General features: G+C 42.5%; 1 protein-coding gene and 1 long non-coding RNA gene across 7 annotated transcripts in view; one reads left to right on the forward strand and one right to left on the reverse strand.

Moving 5' to 3' along the window:
* LOC140486350 (E3 ubiquitin-protein ligase DZIP3-like) overlaps positions 1 to 6314 on the reverse strand; it is a 157186-nt gene extending 150872 nt beyond the window's left edge. For all 6 annotated transcript variants that reach the window (XM_072585360.1, XM_072585361.1, XM_072585359.1 and 3 more), the window contains exon 1: positions 6139 to 6314. In XM_072585360.1, coding sequence (XP_072441461.1) covers positions 6139 to 6151 — 13 coding nt within the window. In that variant the 5' untranslated portion in view covers positions 6152 to 6314. The remainder of the gene's footprint in view (positions 1 to 6138) is intronic.
* A 123-nt stretch (positions 6315 to 6437) lies between these two features.
* LOC140486351 (uncharacterized) lies at positions 6438 to 20859 on the forward strand. The gene is made up of 3 exons (XR_011962551.1): positions 6438 to 6641; positions 17022 to 17249; positions 19698 to 20859. It is a non-coding gene; the product is annotated as an uncharacterized lncRNA (long non-coding RNA).
* Positions 20860 to 22518: the final 1659 nt, after the last annotated feature.

The following is a 22518-nucleotide window of genomic DNA, read 5'->3' on the forward strand; positions in this document are numbered from 1 at the left end:
GGTTAGACCAGGGAAACTCTTTGGACATTACCTACCTAGATTTCCAAAAGGCCTTTGATAAGGTGCCTCACGGGAGGCTGCTGAATAAGGTGAGGGCCCATGGTGTTCAAGGTGAGCTACTGGCATGGATTGAGAATTGGTTGTCTGACGGAAGGCAGGGAATTGGGATAAAAAAGGTTCTGTTTCAGAATGGCAGCCAGTGACAATTGGTGTCCCGCAGGGTTCAGTGTTGGGCCGCAGCTGTTCACTTTATATATTAGTGCTCTGGATGAAGGGACTGTGGGCATTCTGCGAAGTTCGCCGATGATACAAATTTAGGCAGACAGGCATATAGTTCTGAGGGGGTTGGGAGGCTGCAGAAAGATTTAGACAGTTTAGGAGAGTGGTCCAAGAAATGGCTGATGAAATTCAGCGTGAGCAAATGCGAGGTCTTGCATTTCAGAAAAAAAGAATACAGACATGGACTATTTTCTAAACATTGAGAAAATTCCTAAAGCCAAAGTACAAAGAGATCTATGCTACTGAGACTTCATAAAGCTCTGGTTAGGCCCATTTAGAATGCAGTATCCAATTTTGGGCCCCACACCTCAGGAAGGACATACTGACACTGCAGTGTGCCCAGCGGAGATTCACATGGATGATCCCTCAAATGGTAGGCCTAATAACGATGAACGGCTAAGGATCCTAGGATTGTATTCATTCGAGTTTAGAAGATTGAGGGGTGATCTAATAGAAACTTACAAGATAATGCATGGCTTAGAAAGGGTGGATGCTGGAAATTTGTTTCCATCAAGTGGGGATACCAGGACTCATGGGCACAGTCTTAGAATTAGAGGGGGTCAATTTAAAACGGAAATGAGGAGATATTTCTTCAGCCAGAGAGTGGCGAACCTGTGGAACTCATTGCCTTGGAGCACATTGGAGGCTGGGATGTTAAATGTCTTCAAGGCAGAGATTGATAAATTCTTAATCTCACAAGGAATTAAGGGATATGGGGAGAGTGCGGTAAGTGGCAATGAAATGCCCACCAGCCATGATTGAATGGCGTCGTGGACTCAATGGGCCAAATAGCATAACTCCTACTCCTATGTTTTATGGTCTAATTTGGAAAACCACTCTGAGCAATGGGTGCAGGAGAATAATAAACTTAGATGAGCATGATTGTCAGCTGCTCAAATAGAGATGTGAGCTAGAAAGACAGGGACCATTCCAGTTGGAACTAAATCTACAAAATTTTGGTCATGCTGTGTGTGCCAATGCTGTGTCTTTAAGGAGGTGTGTTTTGTTCTGGTTTCTTTTCAGGAGAGACTGGGGGCAGGTGGAGAGCAGTCTGTAAGAAAGTAAACTGCCTGTGAGGCATTGGGTTTTTAAAAAAAAAGTTGGAACAATTGAAGCAGCCTGAATGGGTGTGGTCAAGCTCCCACAAAACCAGGGATTTTAGGTTCAGCTTTTAATTGCTGTTGGGATCTTGAAGTAGTAAAAGGTATTCTTTCTCTCTTAAAAGTTACTGCCAAAAGCTGGGAGTTCTCTGTCTGCTATGTGAGTTACATGTCAGACATTCTGTTTTCAGAATTAGCCTTTTTTCCAAGGTTGTGTTTATGGGATGTTACTATATTGGAACAGTTAACTAGTAACAGTTACTATATCTATTATTCTGTTAAGTTTTCCAACAGAGTTTAGTCAGTTATTCCAATTCCTTCTTTCTTTCATTGTATTTTAAATGCAGTGGATGACTAAAGTGTATTTTGCTTTAAATTTGGTAGTTTGACCTATTGAATTGCACCTGGAATATAATGCCTTGCATTTACCTTTAAAATAAGAAAAAGTCAGAGTCTAGAGAGTATCTTCTGAATATTTTGAGGTGGTTTGGTCTGGTCCATAACATGTGTAACTGTATTAAACTATTACAACATTTATTTTACAAGTATATTTGCAAAGAGTCAATTTTAATAATATGAGTGAATTAAAATTTTGCACCATCTACCTATGCAACTAGCGTATCCTTAGATATGCTGTAAACACACATCTAAGATAAAAGCCATCTAGAATTATCAAATCTGTTTATACACAAGACAAGGTTGGATTCTGTTTCATGGCTGCTACTGCAATGTTCCAGCAATCTGATTGGGATAACAGATTTGGAAAAATAAGAAAATGTAATATTGAAGTGCTCAGTATGCAAACCAGCCAACTAGCAGATGCCAGGCTGAGGTTTTATAAATATACAGTAAACTTTATAGTAGGTCCAAGTTATACTTCCATGTTATTGCCATAAGCACCAATCCACAGCATTCTGTATCAAGCCATTCGCTCATCCCAAACTAAAGTGTCCAAGCAATCCTATTTGACTCAGAACTGAAATTAAAATCCAATACCAAATTACTCTCAAAATCAGAATGTCCATTTCAGCTTCTCTGGTCAATCAGATGCCTAGTGTGACCACTTATACTCCAATTTCTACAGAATCTTCTGAAACCTATTCTTTCGTAAAGGCTGCCCACTACCACAAACCCCCTCCCCACTGTTCCATTTTTGTAATTTCCTACTGGCCCCTTTTCCCCAAGAGATGGATTTCAAAATTACTACTGTCAAACAATGAGCCATTAAATAGTTTTTGAAAATTCAAACAAACAAAGTCTTATACATAAAAACAAACTCCTCCAACTGTCAGTTATTACAGCCACCACATCGTTCCCGATCACCATCAGTTGTAGTCAAATATACGCTTCACTCTGCTCACAACTTTGCACAGACTATTTCCGGGTTTTTGCACTGCTAATTAAGATAATTAGAGGTCCATCTTAGTGTGCCGCCATATAGAGTGAGAACTGGGAAGGCAACTCCAGAGGCAAGATCTAGCTGTGGTGATGGGGTCCTGCCTACCAGTTGGAAAGCTGCTGTGAAAAAGAGATGCATCCTTTCCACCAGAACCATGATGCAATTACAAAGTAAGCAGGCTCATACCTCAACAGCACCAGGTCTCACATCAGACTATGAATCCAAAAATGAGAATTCCTGCCCTCAAGATCAGCCAGCCAATCACAGGTTGGCAGTTCTTCATGACCTCTTGACAATAGTGCTTGCACCAGTGATTGTTGCTGGATTGTCATTGCTGAAGGGGATGATTGGAAGCATTGGCGGCAGAAGGGAGTCACTAGATTAACGTTCTCTGATGCTGAGCCCTTTGTGAACCCACAGGCAGATCAGGTCACTAGAAATCCCAAGATGGCTACGCAGCTTTCTGGAGCCACCAGAAATGCGGATCTGTGTAAGTATTGTTTAATTACTGAGTCACCCAGACCTAACTGGTTTTAAGTTGCTCATTAACAACACATTTACTGTGGCAGACTGTTCCTGCTACTCATTAAAAGTGAGATAGGTTTTCCAGCCGCTGAGGGTCAGATCAGCAGATTCCCACTTGATTCTCTGGATTCACATGCCAGCAGCCTCACTTTCAGAAGGCTCCATTAAATTCTGCTTGATGTCTCTTCAATCAACAAACTGAAGAAAAATCTATCCTAAGACATGCAAAGTTTAACCAGGGTGCTGGTAGCATGGTGGTAATTTCACAGGGCTAGCACCAGATTGATGTTCTGGAGAACACGACATTCAAATTCCACAATGGCAAGTGGGGAAATTTGAATTCAATAAAAGTACAGAACTAAAAAGCTAGTCTAATGGTGACCATACAACCATTGTTAACTGCTGTAAATATCCATCTGGTTCACTAAGGTACTTGAGAGGATGAAATCTGCTCTTATTACCTAGTCTGTCCTACATGTACCACACCATTATATATGAAAAAAAAAATGACTACTTAGTCCACACTGGAGCTTGTAGTTTACATCAGCTTCATTGAACTTTTCATGTTATTCTCTTAACATTTCCTTATAAATTAATCTAGTCGGTTAGGCGATAAATATGGAAAGAACTAGGAAGGTAATGTTTCAGGCTGATTAGTTTTTATTGGAACTTCTTTCTGACTCATCAAGCTGAAACATTAAACTTTTTTTCAGCAAAGATGCTACTTTACCCAAGAACTCAGTCTTTTTACGTTAGTATTTTACTTTTGTCCACCTATTTTTCCCCACATCTTTAAATTAAGAAGGAAGAAATAGTGTAATCAAATGAAGACTACAGTACAAAATTAACTTCTACTGAACTGAATCAAGTGTCACTATCTATTCACTAATAATACAAATGTAGACTTTCCCAGGGTGTGAAACTTATTCTCGGTTAGTAGAAACTAGTAACCCTGAGAATTGATACATTACAGAACTCGGGTAAAGTAGGCGAAGAAACTGATAAATGATATTTATTGTAACAGAAATTGAGTGCATGGGCAATGAATGAAATAAAGAACATCAGATGCTGTAGATCTGAAACAAAACAAAATCAGAAATTGCTGAAGCAGCTTAGCAGGTCTGGTAGCTGGTGGAGAAAACAGAGTTAACAATTCGAGTCAAGCGACCTGTCTTCAGAATTAGTTTGCTCTCCACAGATCCTGTCAGACCTGCTGAGCTTTTTCAGCAATATCTGATTTTTGTTCTTACTAAAGGAAGTGGCCCTGAAAGTATCAGTTACATTGGTGGCCATCTTCCAAAATGTCCTGATTCTGGCACAGTTCCTACAGATTGAAAGGTGGCAAATGTAACCCCACTATTTAAAAAAAGGGACAGAGATAAGGAACAGAAAATTACAAATCAGTTAGGTCCACATCAGTAGTAAGGAAAATGTTACAGACTATTATAGAAGATGTGATAAAATAATACTTGGAAAGCATTATCAGGATTAGACAAAGTCAGCATGGGTTTATGAAAAGGAAACCATACTTAACCAATCTACTGGAACTTTGAGGATGCAATTACTACAATAGATAAGGGAGATCCAATGGATGTGGTGTGTTTGGATTTCAGAATGCTTTTAATAAGGTTTCACATAGATGCTAATGGGAAAAATTAAAGCACACAGGATTGGGGATAATATTCTGGCATGAATTGAGAATTAGTTAACATACCAGAAACAGACGGTGTGAACAAGTGTCTTTTTCCAGGCTGTATGTGGTGATTAAAGGGATCAGTGCTTGGGGCCCAGCTGTTCATACACATACAAATGACTTGGATGAAAGAATCAAAATGTAATATTTCCAACTTTTCTGATGACACCAAACAATGGGATTGGAGGTCTGTGGGGGGATGCAAGGAGCCTTCAAGGAGGTCTAGATAAGTGGCACAGTGGTTAGCACTACTGCCTCACAGTACCAGAGACCAGGGTTCAATTCCCACCTCAGGCAACTGTCTGCGTGGAGTTTCCTCCAGGATCTCGGGTTTCCTCCCACAGACCAAAAATGTGCAGGTTAGGTGAATTGGCCATGCTAAATTGCCCGTAGTGTTAGGTGAAGGGGAAAATGTCGGAAGCTTGGTGTGGACTTGTTAGCCCGAAGGGCCTGTTTCCACACTGTAAGTAACCTAAACAAAAAACAAGTTGAGTGATTGGTCAAATGCACAGGATAAAAGACAGGATCAGCCCTGATCATAAGGAAGGGCTCAAAAGGGCCTAGTTCCTATGTGTTCAGTCGAGAAGTACTTCACTGAAGAAATTATTGTTCATTTACATAATGTCAATCATAAGCAAAAGAACCAAGGGCAGCACAGCCAAGTGCAGTGTGAGTTTGATCAATTTTACCCAGGCCTCAGTACAAAAGTCCCGGGAAAAAAATCCAAAATTATTATCCGATTGACTCACCACGGACCGGAAGTGTTGGGGAGTACGTTTCAGCACAGTTTGACCCAATTCTCCAATCACCTCGTTTAGTTTTGTTAAAAATTAAAAAAAAATCAAGAGGAGAAGCGGTTGGGTTTGAACGGAAGGCCCAGAGGAGCAGTAAAAAGGGGGCAAATAATTAATTAATACTTCAAAAAGAACAGCTCACGGCGGGGTCATCGGCCAGGGAGTGACACAGTAACGGGGGGGGGGGGGGGGACAAGCAAACGTTGGTAATTCTCCGGAAATACCCGGTGGGACTGACTCATCACCGGCATCAGACACATTATTAATCACACCGCACCATCATTCATCATTCAACACCACCCCTGAAACAAAATAATAATCCTCACACAAACACCTTGGTAAACCTACCTTCAGCAGCCATTTGAGTTGCGTACAAAGCTCCTCGGACGCCCCCTTTTTTTTAAAAGAATATTATTTTGTTTGTTGCCTCGCGATGATATTGAGGAAAGCCCCCTCCCTCTCACGCTCGCGCTCGCGATGATTTTGAGAAAGCCCCCTCGCTCGCGCTGGTTGACGTGTCAACGGCTCTCCTGCCTTTTCAGTTTCGACGGTTATTTCCGCACAGGCGTGGTGATCAGTTCCCTGAGTGAGGGAGATTTGTCCACCCTCATCAATACCAGCCAACTTCTCACACGCCCTGCCACTCGCGAACGTGAGCGTTTGTTTTTGACAGAGCGCGTCAAGAGGAACGGGATTCAGGAATATCTAGCCGGCGGGGCTCAGCTTCTATGCTGTGTTCTCCATGACACTGGGAAGGGCTCAATGCAAACTAGCTTGCTCTTTTTTTTTCTTTGAAAAACAAGGTTGTGGGTGTCGATTAAGGTGTGAAAGTCGTCTCCACTAACAGCAAGGTAAACTAGAGAAGGCTGTAGGTTGGGGGTTGCTGGTGTAGGGTGTAAGAGAAATTGAGAACAGCCATCATTTTCTCAAATTATGGAATTCAGTGCTGAGACCTGAGTCTGTAAAGTGCCCTAAGTAAAGTTGTTGTTCTTCAAGCTTGCATTGTCATTTATTGGAACATGAACTCATAGAACACAAAACGTAACAGCATAGTACAGGGCGTTCGGCCCTCGACATTGTGAAAATAGTCTGATGCCCATCTAACCTACACCATTCCATCATTATCCATATGTATGCCCAATGCCCATTTAAATACCCTTAACGTCAGCAAGTCTACTATTGTTTCAGGCAGGCCATTCCACGCCCCTGCTGTTTTGAGTGAAGAAACTACTCCTAATATCTGTCGTAAATCTATCACCCTTCAACTTTAAACTATGTCCCCTCATGTTAACCTTCACCATCCAAGGAAAACGTTTCTCACTTTCCACCCTCTGATTATCTATACGTCTTAATTAAGTCACCTCTCAACTTTCTTATCTCCAACGAAAACAGCCTCAGTTCCCTCAGCCTTTCTTCATAAGACCTTTCTTCCATATCAGGCAACGTCCTAGTAAATTTCTTCTGAACCCTTTCCAAAGCTTCTACATCCCTTCCTATAATGTGGTGACCAGAACTGCATGCAATACTCCAGATACGGCCTTACCAGTGTCATGTACAGCTGAAGCATAACCTCGTGGCTCCAAAACTCAATCCCCCTACCAATAAACGCCAGCATACCATATGTCTTCTTGACAATCCTATCAACCTGAGTGGCAACTTTCAGGAACTTATGCACCAGGACACCGAAATCCCTCTGTTCATCTACCCACCAAGAATTTTACCATTAGCCCAGTATTCTGCATTCCTGTTACTTCTTCTGAAGTGAACTACCTCACGCTTTTCCACCTTAAACTCCATTTGCCACTTCTCAGCCCAACTCTGCATCTTATCTATGTCCCTCTGTAACCCACAACATCCTTTGGCACTACCCATAACTCTGCCTATCTTATCATCATCTGCAAATTTACTAACCCATCCTTCTATGCCCACATCCAATTCATTTATGAAAATGAGAAACAGCAGTGGTCCCAAAACAGAACCTTGCAGTACACCACTGGTAACTGAACTCCAGGATCAACCACCACCCTCTGTCTTCTTTCAGCTAGCCAATTTCTGATCCAAACTGCTACATCACCTTCAATCCCAAAACTCCTTTATGCAATAGCCTACTTTTTGGTACCTTATCAAACACCTTATTGAAGTCCATACATACTACGTCAACTGCTTTACATTCACCCACCTGTTTTGTCACTTTCTCGAGTAATTCAATAAGGTTTGTGAGGCACGGCCTACCTTCACAAAACTGTGTTGACTATCCCTAATCAAATGATTCCTTTCCAGATGATTACAAAACCTATCTCTTACAACCTTTTCAAACATCTTACACACAACTGAAGTAAGGCTCGCTGGCCTATAATTTCCAAGGTTGCTCCGACTCCCCTTCTTAAACAAGGGAACAACATTTGCTTCCAGTCTTCTGGCACTACTCCTGTTGACAATGATGAAATAAAGATCGAAGCCAAAGGCTCTGCAATCTACTTCCTGGCTTCCCAGAGAATCCCTGGATAAATCCCATCTGACCCAGGGGTCTTATTTTCAGACTTCAAAGATTGCTAAAAACTCCTCTTTGTCAACCTCAATCCCATCTAATCTTGTAGCCTGTATCTTCATATTCTCACTAATATTGCCCTTTTTCAATGTGAATACTGACAAAAAGTATTCATTAAGCACTTCCCCATTGTCCTCAGATTCCAGATAAAACTTTCCACTACTATCTTTGATTGGCCCTAATCTTACTCTAATCATTATTTTATTCCTGATACATCTATGGAAGGCCTTAGGGTTTTCCTTGATCCTATCAGCCAACAACATCTCATGACCCCTCCTGGCTCTTCTTAGCCCTCTCTTTAGATCTTTTCTGGCTAACTTCTAACTCTCAAGTCTCCTAACTGAGCCTTCACACTTCATCCTCACATAAGCATTCTTCTTCCCCTTGTCAAGAGCTTCAACCTCTTCAGTAAACCATGGCTCCACCTTTCAAGTGTATCCATCCCCTCCAGTTTTCTTCCTTATCCTATGCATCCTAAATCTAGCCTAATTGTATCATAATTGCCTCTTCCCCCGTGATGCCTCTTTCCCTGCGATATATACCTATCCCTGCCCATTGCTTTGTAAATGTAACTGAATTATGGTCACTATTGTCAAAGTGCTCACCTACCTCCAAACCAATACCTGGCCAGGTTCCTTTTCCAGTACCAAATCCAATATGGCATCTCTCCTTGTTGGCTTGTCTACATACTATGTCAGAAAACCCTCCTGCACACATTGAACAAAAACTGACCCATCCAAACTACTTGAACTATAATATTCCCAGTCAATATTGGGGAAGATAACAACCACCCTGTTACTCTCGCTCCTATCGAGAATCATCATTGCTATCCTTTTCTCTACATCCCTGGAACAATTCAGAAGTCTACAGAAAACTCCCAACAGGGTAACCTCTCCTTTTCTGTTTCTAACCTCAGCCCAAACTACCTCAGTGGATGAGTCCTCAAACATTCAGCTGTTGTAATACTATCCTTGATTAACCTCCCCCACCCCTTTTACCATCATCTCTGTTCTCGCTGAAACTACTAAATCCCGGAATCTGCAACAACCATTCATGTCCCTCCTCTAGCCATGTTTCTGAAATGGCCACAACATCGAAATCCCAGGTACCAACCCATGCTGCAAGTTCACCTACCTTATTCCGGATGCTCCTGGCATTGAAGTACACACATTTCAAACCATCATCCTGATTGCAGGTACCCTCTCGCAACCTTGTAAACCTAACCCTAACACTGTGCTTTCTACCTTGACAGATGCTGCCAGACTTACTGAGTTTCTCCAGCATTCTCTTTGTTTCAGATTTACAGCACTCTCAGTATTTTGCTTTTATTAAACAAAATCTGTTTGCTTGTAGTAATTTGAGTTGTTTGAAATATTATAATATTGAGTCTGAAGATCAAGAAATGTCTGTATGTTTCTCGGTATCTTTGTGAACCAAACGTATTCAAGTGTATAGGTCACAGGGCAGTCATAATCTCATTGGTGGAACAGAATCACTGAACTGCAGAATTATTACAGTGCAAGAGAAGCCATTCGATCCATTATGATTTTACTTGCTCCCAAACATTTGGTTTAGTGTCAATCTCTTACCTTTTCCTTTACATATAAACGTTGTTCCTATTTAAATAATAATCTAATGTACTCTTGAACACTTCAATTGAACCTGCCTCCACCATAGTTCCATGCAGTGTGTTGCAAGCCTTAACTATACTCTGAAAAAAATTTCTCTTATCTCACTTTTGATTCTTCTGCAAATCAATTTAAAACTATGTCCTCTGGTTTGAAAAATGTGGCACTGAAAAAGCACAGCAGGTCAGGCAGCATCTGAGAAGCAGGAGAATCGATGTTTTGGGATAAGCCCTTCATCAGGAATGTGGTGGGGAAGGAGGCCAGGGACTGAGAAATAAATAGGAGGGTGGGTGGGTTGGCAGAAGGTGGTTGGCAAGGTGAAAGGTAGATGGAGATGGGGGATGATGATGTTAGGTCGGCGGGGAGGGTGGAGTGGACAGGTGGGAAGGAAGATGGACAGGTAGGACAGGTCAAGAGGGTGGTGACGGGTTGGATCTGGGAAGAGGTGGGGGGGGGAATGAGGAAACTGGTGAAATTGACATTGATGCTGTGTGTTTGGAGGATCCCAAGGTGGAAGATGAGGTGTTCTTATTCCAGGCATTAGTTGGCTAGGATTTGGCAGCGGAGGAAGACCAGGACTTGGATGTCCTTGCCGGAGGGGATATTGAAGTGGTCAGCCACGCGGCGGTGGGGTTGGTTGGTGCGTGTATCCCAGGGATGTTCTCTGAAACATTCTGCAAGTTGACGTCCTGTCTTCCCAATGTAGAGGAGATCACATTGAGAGCAACGGACACAGTAGATTAGGTGTTGGGATGTGCAGGAAAATCTCTGTAGGATGTGGAAGGAATCTTTAGGGCCTTGGACGGTGGGGCGGGGGAGGTGTGGGCATAGATTTTACACCTCTTGTGGTGGCAAGGGAAAGTGCCGGGAGTGGAGGGTGGGTTGGTGTGGAGCGGGGACATAACGAGGGAATCGCAGAGGGATTGGTTTCTGCAGAGCACAGATAGGGGTAGTGAGGGCAATATATCTCTGGTGTTGGGGTCTGATTGTAGTTGGTGGAAATGGTGGAGAATGATGCATTGTATCTGGGTGTTGGTGGGTGGAAGGTGAGGACTGGGGGGGTCTATCCTTGTTGCAGTTGGAGGGGTGGGAAGTGGTGGAGATATGCTGGAGGGCATTGTTGACCACATGGGAGGGGAATCTGCAGCCCTTGAAAACAGTAGGCCATCCGGAATGTTCTGGAGTGGAATTGCTCCTCCTGGGAGCAGATATTGCGGAGATGGGGGAATTGGGAGTAAGGGATAGCTTTTTAAACAAGGGGATGGTAGGACGTGTAGTTCAGGTTGTTGAGAGAGTCAATGGTTTTGAAGTAGATGTCCGTGTTGAGGTGGTCACCAAAGATGGAGACTGGCAGGTCCAGGAAGGGGAGGGAGGTATCCAAGATGGTCCAGGTGAACTTGGGATCAGGGTGGAAGGTTTACATGAATTTGTTTAACTGTTCAATTTCCTTGTGGGAGCATGAGAAAGCACTGATATAGTCATCAATGTAGCAGAGGAAAAGGTGGGGAATGGTGCCTGTGTAACAATGGAAGATGGACTGGTCCACATATCCGACAAAGGGACAGGCATAGCTGGGGCCCATGTGGGTGCTCATGGCTACCCCTTTAGTAGGAAGTGGGAGAATTCAAAGGAGAAGTTGTTGAGGGTGAGGACCAGTTCAGCCAATTGAATGATTGTGGGGAGTGAATGGGTACTGGTTGGGTCAGCGGGAAAGGAAGAACCAGATGGCTTGGAGGCCTTTGCCATGATGGATGTACTTGTACAGAGACTGGATATCCATGGTGAAGATGAGGCATTGGGGGCCAGGGAAGCAAAAGTTATGGAGGAGGTGGAGGGCGTGGATGGTGTCTCAAAAGTATGTGGGTAGTTCCTGGACCACGGGGGTCAGGACAGTGTTAAGATATGAGGTGATAAGTTAGATAGGGCTCTAATAGTGTACTTGAACCCTATCTACCGGTTAACCACAAGATCAAACTGCCCAATGTAGTGAATTAAGAAGTTAATTTTCATTTTTAAATTAAACATTTAGTTCATTATTATGACTTCTAAAGGGGGTACAGGAGCAAAGGCACTTGAGTATATAGGTGCATAATTAATTGAATGTAACAGGACTGGTTGAGAGAGCAGTAAATGAAGCACATGATATCTGGGATTTATTAATGGAACCACAGAATTGAAAAGTGACATTATGCTAAACTTGTATAAAACCCTGGTTCATCCTCAACTGAGGCAGGATTTGGAATACATTAGAGAAAGTGAAAAAAAGTTCTTTAGAGTAATTTCAAGGGTAAGGAAATTAAGTCGTGTGAGTATAGTGAACTTTGGACTGTCTACCTTGGAGCAAAGAAGGTGGAGAGGAGATTGTATATAGAGAGATAAAAAAATCTTGGACCAGTTTCCAGGGATGGAGAATCAGAAGCAGAGGTGACAGATTAAGGTCATAGACTCGTAGAGATGTACAACCCAGAAACAGACCCTTTGGTTCAACTTGTCCATGCTGACCACATATCCAAAATTAATCTAGTCTCATTTGCCAACATTTGTCCCATATCCCTTACACTGACACCCTCACTCGCCTGGCTGAACTGGCCCTCACCCTTAACTTCTCCTTCTAATCCTCCCATGGAACAGTCCATCGTCCGCAGCTGCACCAGCACTACCTGTTCCTCCGCTACACCGATGACTGTAATGGTGCTCCCTTGTGCTCCTATGAAGAAGTTGAACAGTTCATCAACTTCACTAACACCTTTCATCCCGACCTCAAATTCACCTGGACCACTTGGACACCTCACTCCCCTTCCTGGACCTCTCCATCTCTGGTGATCGACTAACCATGGACACCTACTACAAGCCCACTGACTCCCACAGTTACCTAGACTACACCTCCTCCTACCCTACCTCCTGTAAAAACGCCATCCCTTATTACCAATTCCTCCACCTCTGCCACATTTGTTCCCAGGATAACTAATTCCACCATAGAAAATCCCAGCTGGCCTCCTTCTTAAAAGATCTCAATTTCCCCTTCCATGCGGTTGACGGTATCATCCAGTGCATCTCCTCCACTTCCCACACTTCCGCCCTCGAACCCTACCCCTCCCAACGCAACAAGGACAGACCCTCTCTCCTGGTCTTCACGTTCCACCCCACCAACCTCTGGATCATCCTCACTACCTACAAGCGGACCCCACCACCAGAGATACATTTCCCTCTGCACCCCTATCAGCATTCCAGAGGGACCATTCCCTCCGTGACTCCCTCATGAGGTCCACACCTCCCACCAGCCCACACCCCACTCCCAGCACCTTCCCCTGCCACTGCAGAAAGTGCAAAACCTGCGCCCACATTTCCCCCCTCACCTCCGCCCAAGAACCCCAAGGATCCATCCACATCCAACAGAAATTTGCCTGTACTTCCACCAATGTTATCTACTGTATCCGTTGCACCCGATGTGGTCTCCTCTACATCAGGGAGACAGGATGCCAACTCCAGATTGTTTCAGGGAATATCTCTGGGACACCCGCATCAACCAACCCCACCGCCCTGTGGCTGAACACATAACCACCCCCCCCTCCCACTCTACCATGGACATGCAAGTCCAAGGCCTACTCCATCGCCAAACCCCAACGATCAGTGCCTGGGGGAAGAATGTGTCATATTCCGCCTTGGGAACCTGCAACCACACGGGATCAATGTGGATTTCACCAGTTTTCTCATTTCCCCTCCCCCCACATTATCCCAATCCCAAGCCTCCAACTCAGCACCGCCCTCTTGACCTGTCCATCACCCAACACCTCTATCCCTCCACCCTCCTCCCTGACTTATTACCTTCTCCCCCACCATCTACCTATCACATTCGCAGCTACCTACCCCCCTCCCTCCCATTTATTTCTCAGCCCCTTGGCCCATAAGCCACATTCCTGATGAAGGGCTTATTCCCGAAACGCGATTCTCCTGCTCCTTGGATGCTGCCTGGCCTGCTGTGCTTTTCCAGCACCACACTCTTGACTCTGATCTCCAGCATCTGCAGTCCTCACTTTCACCATACCTCTCTAAACCATTCATGTTCATATTCCCATTCAGCTGTCTTTTCAGTGTTGTCATTTTACATCCAACACGACTTCCCTGGCAGTTCATTCCATACATGCAACACCCTCTGTGTGAAAAAGTTGCCCCTTACATCCATTTTTAAATCTTTCCACTCTTACCTAAAACCTATGCCCTCTAGTTTTGGACTCCCCAAACCCGGGGAAAGGACCTTCACTATTTCTCCTATCCATGCCCATGATGATTTTATAAACATCTAGATGGTCACCCCTCAGCCTCTGATGCTCCAGAGAAAATAGACCCAGTCTATTCAGCCTCTCCCAATAGCTCAAATCCTCCAACTCTGGCAACATACTTGTAAATCTTTTCTGAACCCTTTCAGGTTTCACAAAGTCCTTCCTATAGAAGGGAGACCAGAATTATTTGATAAAAGAAGCAGTGTGGTGCAAGGAAAATTATTTCATGCAGGGTGGTAAGGATTTGGAATGCATCCCCTGAAAATGTGGTGGAGGTAGGTTCAATGGATGGTTTGAGGTATAAGAAGAGGCTGGATAGTCTGGAACTTTGTCACTGGAGTGTAGGAGGTTGAAGGGTGACCTTATAAAGGTTCACAGGAAGCATAGATGAGGTGAAAAGCAAAGGGTTTTTTTTGTCTAAGGTAGGGGAAGACATAGAGACAAAGTGCATTAAAATGTCAATCAACTGACTGCTCCCACAATTCCGTTCTGTTTAATTCAGATTTCTGACATGATCTGTTGGTTTGACTTCCCTTGGATACATGGCAGCAGATTAAATAAATAGATTGGTGAACAGGAATTTAATACAGAGCAACAAGAAGGAAATTGCAGTGTGCAACAATCACAGCTGCCCCCATTCAGAAAGGAGGAACTGATTCAGACAAAGGACGCATGCAAATGAAACATTAATCATACAGGACGGAAAGTAAAACCCATGATCCTGTTATAAGTTTTAAAATCACACAACACCAAATTATAGTCCAACAGGTTTAATTGGAAGCACCAGCTTTCGGAGCATCGCTCCTTCATCAGGTGGTTGTGGAGGACACAATTGTCAGACACAGAATTTATAGCAAATATTTACGGTTGATGTAACTGAAATTATACATTGAATAATACCTTAAATGTTTGTTGAGGCTTTCATCTGTTAGAATACTATGATAGTTTCACTTCTTTCATGTGTAAATCACGAAACCTTTTTTTTAGAAATGTTGCATTCTCAGGTTAACTGTAACAATTGGTATTAGCTAGACAATATGTTGAAGGTGTTAGCCCCCTGTGTTCTTTGTCTTTGCCTTAATGTTTAGACTGATTGTAAACTAAAATGTGAGATAACAGAGTCTTACATAAATTCATGTAGTTTTTGAGCAAAGTATGATGTAACTCTGCGTGTCCAAATTAACCCCACAAACGTATATGTATATGTGTGCATGTGGGTCTTTGTGTGTGTGTGTGTGTGTCTGTCTGTCTGTCTGGGTTGGGGGGTTGTGAGTGAGAGAGAGAGTGTATATGTGTGTTTGTATGTGAGTGTAGAGTGTCTTAAGTCTGTGAGGGGATGCATGTGTGAGTATGGAAGTGTGTGTGTCTGTAGAAGTGTGTGTGTGTGTCTGAGGTGGGGGTTTGTGAGTGTCTGTGAGAGAGAATGTATATATGTGTGTGCGTGAGTGTAGAGTGGTCTAAGTCTCTGAGAAGATGCATGTGTGAGTGTGGGAGTGTGTGTGTCTGTTGGAGTATGTGAGTATCTGTGTGCATGTCTGTGTACGTGTGTATATGAGTGCCTGTGTATGTATGTCGGAGTGTCTGTGTGTGTAGTGCAATAGTGGTCACCTGTCGTGTGACATGAACCCAAGGTCCCGGTTGAGGCCCTCCCTATGGATATAGAACTTAGTTATGAGCCTCTGCTCGGCCACCTTTCACTGCTGCCTGTCCCGAAGTCCGCCTTGGAGGATTGCCACCCGATGGTCCGAGGTTGAATGTCCTGGACCGCTGAAGTGTACCCCGTTCTGGCACCTGGAAGTACTCAGGGATGCCCTCATAAGAACGGGGTACGATGCTCAACTCATCGACCGCCAGTTCCGACGTGCCACAGCAAGGAACTGTAATGACCTCCTCAGGAAACAGACATGTACTGCAACTGACAGGGTACCCTTCACATGCATCCCCTCACAGACTTAAGACACTCTACACTCACATACACACACATATACACTCTCGCTGTCTCACTCACAACCCCCCAACCCAGACAGACAGACACACACACACACACACACACAAAGACCCACATGCACACATATTGGACTTGCAGAGTTACATTGTACTTTGCTCAAAAACTGCATGAATTTATGTAAGACTCTGTTATCTCACATTTTTGTTTACAATCAGTCTAAACATTAAGGCAAAGCCAGAGAACACAGGGGGCAAATACCTTCAACATATTGTCTAGCTAACACCAATTGTTACAGTTAACCTGAGAATGCAACTTTAAACAAACACATTTTGTGATTTACACATGAAAGAAGTGAAACTATCATAGTATTCTAACAGATGAAAGCCTCAATAAACATTTAAGGTGTTGTTCAATGTATAACTTCAGTTACATCACACTGTAAATTTTTGCTATATTCTGTGCCTTACAATTGTGTCCTCCACAACCACCTGATGAAGGAGCGGCACTCCAAAAGCTAGTGTGCTTCCAATTAAACCTGTTTGACTATAACCTGGTAAAAACAATGACTGCAGATGCTGGAAACCAGATTCTGGATTAGTGGTGCTGGAAGAGCACAGCAGTTCAGGCAGCATCCAAGTAGCTTCGAAATCGACGTTTCGGACAAAAGCCCTTCATCAGTTGTGTGATTTTTAACTTTGTGCACCCCAATGTAACACCTGCATTGATCCTGTTACAGTGGTTTTAATTTGATACAATTCCTTAATATGATTTTAATCAGAACCACATGGTTAATCCATTTCTGATTTGGTTTTTTTCTAACATTTCAGATTAAAAGACTCCGTCTCTTAAAAAACATTGGCAACTCCACTGGGGATGGGAGGAGCAATGCCAGTTCCCCATATCCCACCTCATCCAGGAAGTGAAACAGGTCAAGAGAAGTACATCTATTCAAACGATATATTCATGAAATAGAAGCCATCTCAGATACTTCTGTTTCAACAAACTTGTTAACAAATCGTTCACAGAATCGTTAGAATGATTGCTCGGAGAAGAATGTGAGCAAATTTATGATTTCAACTGGATTTATTGATCGGAATTAAGCGCACATGTCAATTTCGTTAGTAATAATATTTATGCAATTAAAAGGTGATAACAAAATGAAGTTCGCCAAATACTGGCACCTTGTATCATTCTCAAAGCTGCGTTATAGTCCAACACAACCACCAGGTGGGGCTAACCCTAAGCACCTACGCAGCTATCATCCTCTGGCCTTGCCTGTCATATATTTTGCATTCAATATAATTTCTTAATGAGATGTTATCAGTGTCAAAGGTGATATGTACACATTTTGCCGTTTGTGCCAGGGAAATCTTTGCACCTATTCGATGAATCACCTCTGTTTCTGACAAAATTTGTTAATTGATGTAATAACAATGTGCAACTTACAGTGGTGGAGTGTTAAACCTTAACATGTAACAGAATGTGGTACCAAGGAACATTTCAAAACTTTTAATAATCAGTTTTGCAATCAAGATTGTGGTGCTGGCAAAGCACAGCAAGTCAGGCCGCATCCGAGGAGCAGGAAAATCTACGTTCCGGGCATAAGCCCATCTCCTGCTCCTTGGATGCTGCCTGGCCTGCTGTGCTTTTCCAGCACCACACTCTTGACTCTGATCTCCAGCATCTGCAGTCCTCACTTTCACCATACCTCTCTAAATCCTTCATATTCATATTCCCATCCAGCTGCCTTTTAAATGTTGTAATTTTACATCCAACACGACTTCCCCGGCAGTTCATTCCATACATGCAACACCCTCTGTGTGAAAAAGTTGCCCCTTACATCCATTTTTAAATCTTTCCACTCTTACCTAAAACCTATGCCCTCTAGTTTTGGACTCCCCAAACCCGGGGAAAGGACCTTGACTATTTCTCCTATCCATGCCCATGATGATTTTATAAACATCTAGATGGTCACCCCTCAGCCTCTGATGCTCCAGAGAAAATAGACCCAGTCTATTCAGCCTCTCCCAATAGCTCAAATCCTCCAACTCTGGCAACATACTTGTAAATCTTTTCTGAACCCTTTCAGGTTTCACAAAGTCCTTCCTATAGAAGGGAGACCAGAATTATTTGGTAAAAGAAGCAGTGTGGTGCAAGGAAAATTATTTCATGCAGGGTGGTAAGGATTTGGAATGCATCCCCTGAAAATGTGGTGGAGGTAGGTTCAATGGATGGTTTGAGGTATAAGAAGAGGCTGGATAGTCTGGAAGTTTGTCACTGGAGTGTAGGAGGTTGAAGGGTGACCTTATAAATGTGGGATATAGGTAAATTAATGTTACTTCTACAATTCCATTTTACAAAGTAAAATAAACTCACACCAGTGTGTAATTGTTTTAGCCACGAACTGAGTCAACAAGAATGTAAACGATGTGGAGGAAATATATAATTATTTTTGTATTAGCTAAAATTGTATGTCAGAATGAAATGTGACTGCAAAACAATGGTAGACATTACGGGCAAGTAGATAAGATGTTGTGAGGGGATGAAGTTAAGCTAGATACGCCTGTACAAACAGTAGGTATAAACATCTGTTTCCCACTTTTACGAAAACACAGGAACAAACCACAATTAAAAGGGTCATAGGGATCAGAACGGCCTCGGGAAAGGCACAGATGAAGGGGGTAGATAATGATGAAGAAAGAATATTCCTAACAATGACCTACAGCAGGATGAGGTCAAACGGCCTTGTGAGGCCAGAAATAAGCATTTTGTCATAGACAAGGCCGGATAAGGCAAGAGATAAACAGGGGTAATGGGGGCCGGTCTAAGGGAAGTGGAAGATGTAAACAGGGGAGGAGCAGTGTAAAACAAAAGAAATCAAATCATATAAATGTTGTGTATGAATTGAATTTGGTGTGTGTATGTCCTCTACCTTATAGGCACTGGACATCACACCCACTTGCAAGTGTAAAATAAATGACACTACTGATTCAGATCTTGTCTCGGACTGAAATTATTGAAGTGAGTGGGCTTTGTTTCTCACATAAAGGTTCACAGGAAGTATAGATGAGGTGAAAAGCAAAGGGGTTTTTTTGTCTAAGGTAGGGGAAGACATACATTAGAGACAAAGTGCATTAAAACGTCAATCAACTGACTGCTCCCACAATTCCGTTCTGTTTAATTCAGACTTCTGACATGATTTGGTGGTTTGACTTCCCTTGGATACATGGCAGCAGATTAAATAAATAGATTGGTGAACAGGAATTTAATAGAGCAACAAGAAGGAAATTGCAGTGTGTGACAATCACAGCCGCCCCCATTCAGAAAGGAGGAACTGATTCAGACAAAGGACGCATGCAAATGAAACATTAATCATACAGGATGGAAAGTAAAACCCATGATCCTGTTATAGTGATTTTAATTTGATACAATTCCTTAACATGATTTTAATCAGAACCACATGGTTAATCCATTTCTGATTTTGTTTTTTTCTAACATTTCAGATTAAAAGGCTCCGACTCTTAAAAACATTGGCAACTCCACTGGGGATGGGAGGAGCAATGTCAGTTCCCCATATCCCACCTCATCCAGGAAGTGAAACAGGTCAAGAGAAGTACATCTATTCAAACGATATATTCATGAAATAGAAGCCATCTCAGATACTTCTGTTTCAACAAACTTGTTAACAAATCGTTCACAGAATCGTTAGAATGATTGCTCGGAGAAGAATGTGAGCAAATTTATGATTTCAACTGGATTTATTGATCGGAATTAAGCGCACATGTCAATTTCGTTAGTAATAATATTTATGCAATTAAAAGGTGATAACAAAATGAAGTTCGCCAAATACTGGCACCTTGTATCATTCTCAAAGCTGCGTTATAGTCCAACACAACCACCAGTGGGGCTAACCCTAAGCACCTACGCAGCTATCATCCTCTGGCCTTGCCTTTCATATATTTTGCATTCAATATAATTTCTTAATGAGACGTTATCAGTGTCAAAGGTGATATGTACACATTTTGCTGTTTGTGCCAGGGAAATGCTTTCTATGCATCTATGCAATGAATCACCTCTGTTTCTGACAGAAAATTTGTTAATTGATAGTTTGACTTCCACATGTATTAATGTAATAACAATGTGCAACCTACAGTGGTGGAGTGTTAAACTTTAAGTGTATTATGAACATGTAACAGAATGTGGTACCAAGGAACATTTCAAAACTTTTAATAATCAGTTTTGCAATCAAGATTGTGGTGCTGGCAAAGCACAGCAAGTCAGGCCGCATCCGAGGAGCAGGAAAATCGACGTTCCGGGCATAAGCCCATCTCCTGCTCCCTGGATGCTGCCTGGCCTGCTGTGCTTTTCCAGTACCACACTCTCAAGGAGCTGGTGAGATGTCACGGGTGCCATGTGCATGTGGATCGTGAAGACGTAGTTAAGTTGGTGATATATTCTCCGTATTCCAAAAGGACTAGAAACTATTGTTAATTGATATGTTCACTCATTATGAAGAAAGATCAGAACCGAAAGTATTACAGTAATTTTTAGCCCTGAACTCCAAGACGACTGCTACAGAAACAACGACTACAGGTTGAAACATTTTGTGTGGGACTGATGGGATATAATACCTAAAGGTGGCAAATGAACTTCAAACAGACTGAAGAAGGGTCACTGCACTGGAATCATTAACTCTGCATTCTCTCCACAGATGCTGGCAGAGCTGCTGAATTTTTCCAGGAATTTCTGTGTTTTGTGACCATGATCTTTTGTCACTCCAAAAATAATGATGGACTGCTAACTCCCTGCTCAACAGCAAACCGTCCCTGTGGATTATGCCCCAAACAACAGATACATTTGATTCTGGATTAGTGGTGCTGGAAGAGCACAGCAGTTCAGGCAGCATCACAGATACACTTGATGTTTATCCTTTTGAAGAATATACCGAAACAGGAACTCTGAAGACCTGTTTATCAGACCTGAAACATTAACTTGATTTCCCTTTCCACAGATGGTGCCAACCTGCTGAACTTCTTCAGCATTTTCTGTTTAAATTTCCAGCATTTGCAGTATTATTATTTTAAAAAGCCAATTTCAACTTGTCTGGAATGGACTGGTAAGACTAAAGATCTCATCTTTACCAGGTTGAGTTCGAGTGAAGGTCACAGTCAAAGAACTATCCCCTTGTCATTGCATTGCAGATAAAGACCCTCTGTAACTGTGAGTGCCACAAATCAGGAGGAAAAACTTCAATAAACCTAAAAAACCAAGAATCTCAAAAATCATCTGTTCGGTTGTCAATATCAATGCTACCAGGTTATCTCCACTGCAAGAGTCTCAACTTTCAACTACTTGTTCTTCACAAACAATTCAGAGGCTGATTCGTATATCTGTTTTTAATGCTTTCAGGTTTTTATACTCAACTTTAATTTTAATTTGCTGTTACTAATTCTTTTTGCATTTAGTAATTGGCAAACTCATTCTGTTAATTCAACAAAGCCTGGTTAAATGGGCTCCTTTAAATCACAGGTTGATTTAGGTCTAGGAAAACAGTATGTTGAAGGAAAGGGATCATTTTAAAATTAAACATGTTACAACTAACGGAGATGGATTAATAAAGAAGGGGATTGAGTTTATCACTCCTCAACTTGGAGTTTAACAGTTTCCGTTATCCTGTCTGGAACTATAATGAATTGGGGAAACTCGCCCAGGGTCTGGTTGTAATGCATTGTTTTTTAGATTAGATTCCATATAGTGTGGAAAGAGGCCCTTCGGCGCAACCAGTCCACACCGACCCTCTGAAGAGTAACCCACCCCCCTCTGACTAATGCATCTAATACTATGGGCAATTTAACATTGCCAATTCACCTGACCTGCACATCTTTGGACTTGGGAGGAAACTGGAGCACCCAGAGGAAACTCACGCAGGCATGGGAAGAATGTGCAAAATCCACACAGATAGTCGCCCGAGGCTGGAATCAAACTTGGGAGCCTGGTATTTGTACTGCTGCCCCACTGCAGTCATGGGTTCAGTAACAATGTCTATCATCTATATGTCCACCTTCCATATGGGGATCTGAAAGAGGTAAATTTGATGAAACAGCATTATTAATCCAAAGTGTTACTATTTCTAACTTTTGAGAACAAGAAAATATAACATAAAGTCAGTTTGAAGATATTTCACTTTGTCTTCCTTTATGGACTGTTGCTATCACTAACAAGGCCAACCTTTATTATGTGTTGCTAAGAGAATGAGGAAGTAATGGTGAGCTGCTACTTGAACCACTGCAGTCCTTGTGGTGTGGTACACAGTATTATAAAGGA

The sequence above is a fragment of the Chiloscyllium punctatum genome, chromosome 15, assembly GCF_047496795.1.
Source record: "Chiloscyllium punctatum isolate Juve2018m chromosome 15, sChiPun1.3, whole genome shotgun sequence".
Taxonomy (NCBI): Eukaryota; Metazoa; Chordata; class Chondrichthyes; order Orectolobiformes; family Hemiscylliidae; genus Chiloscyllium; species Chiloscyllium punctatum.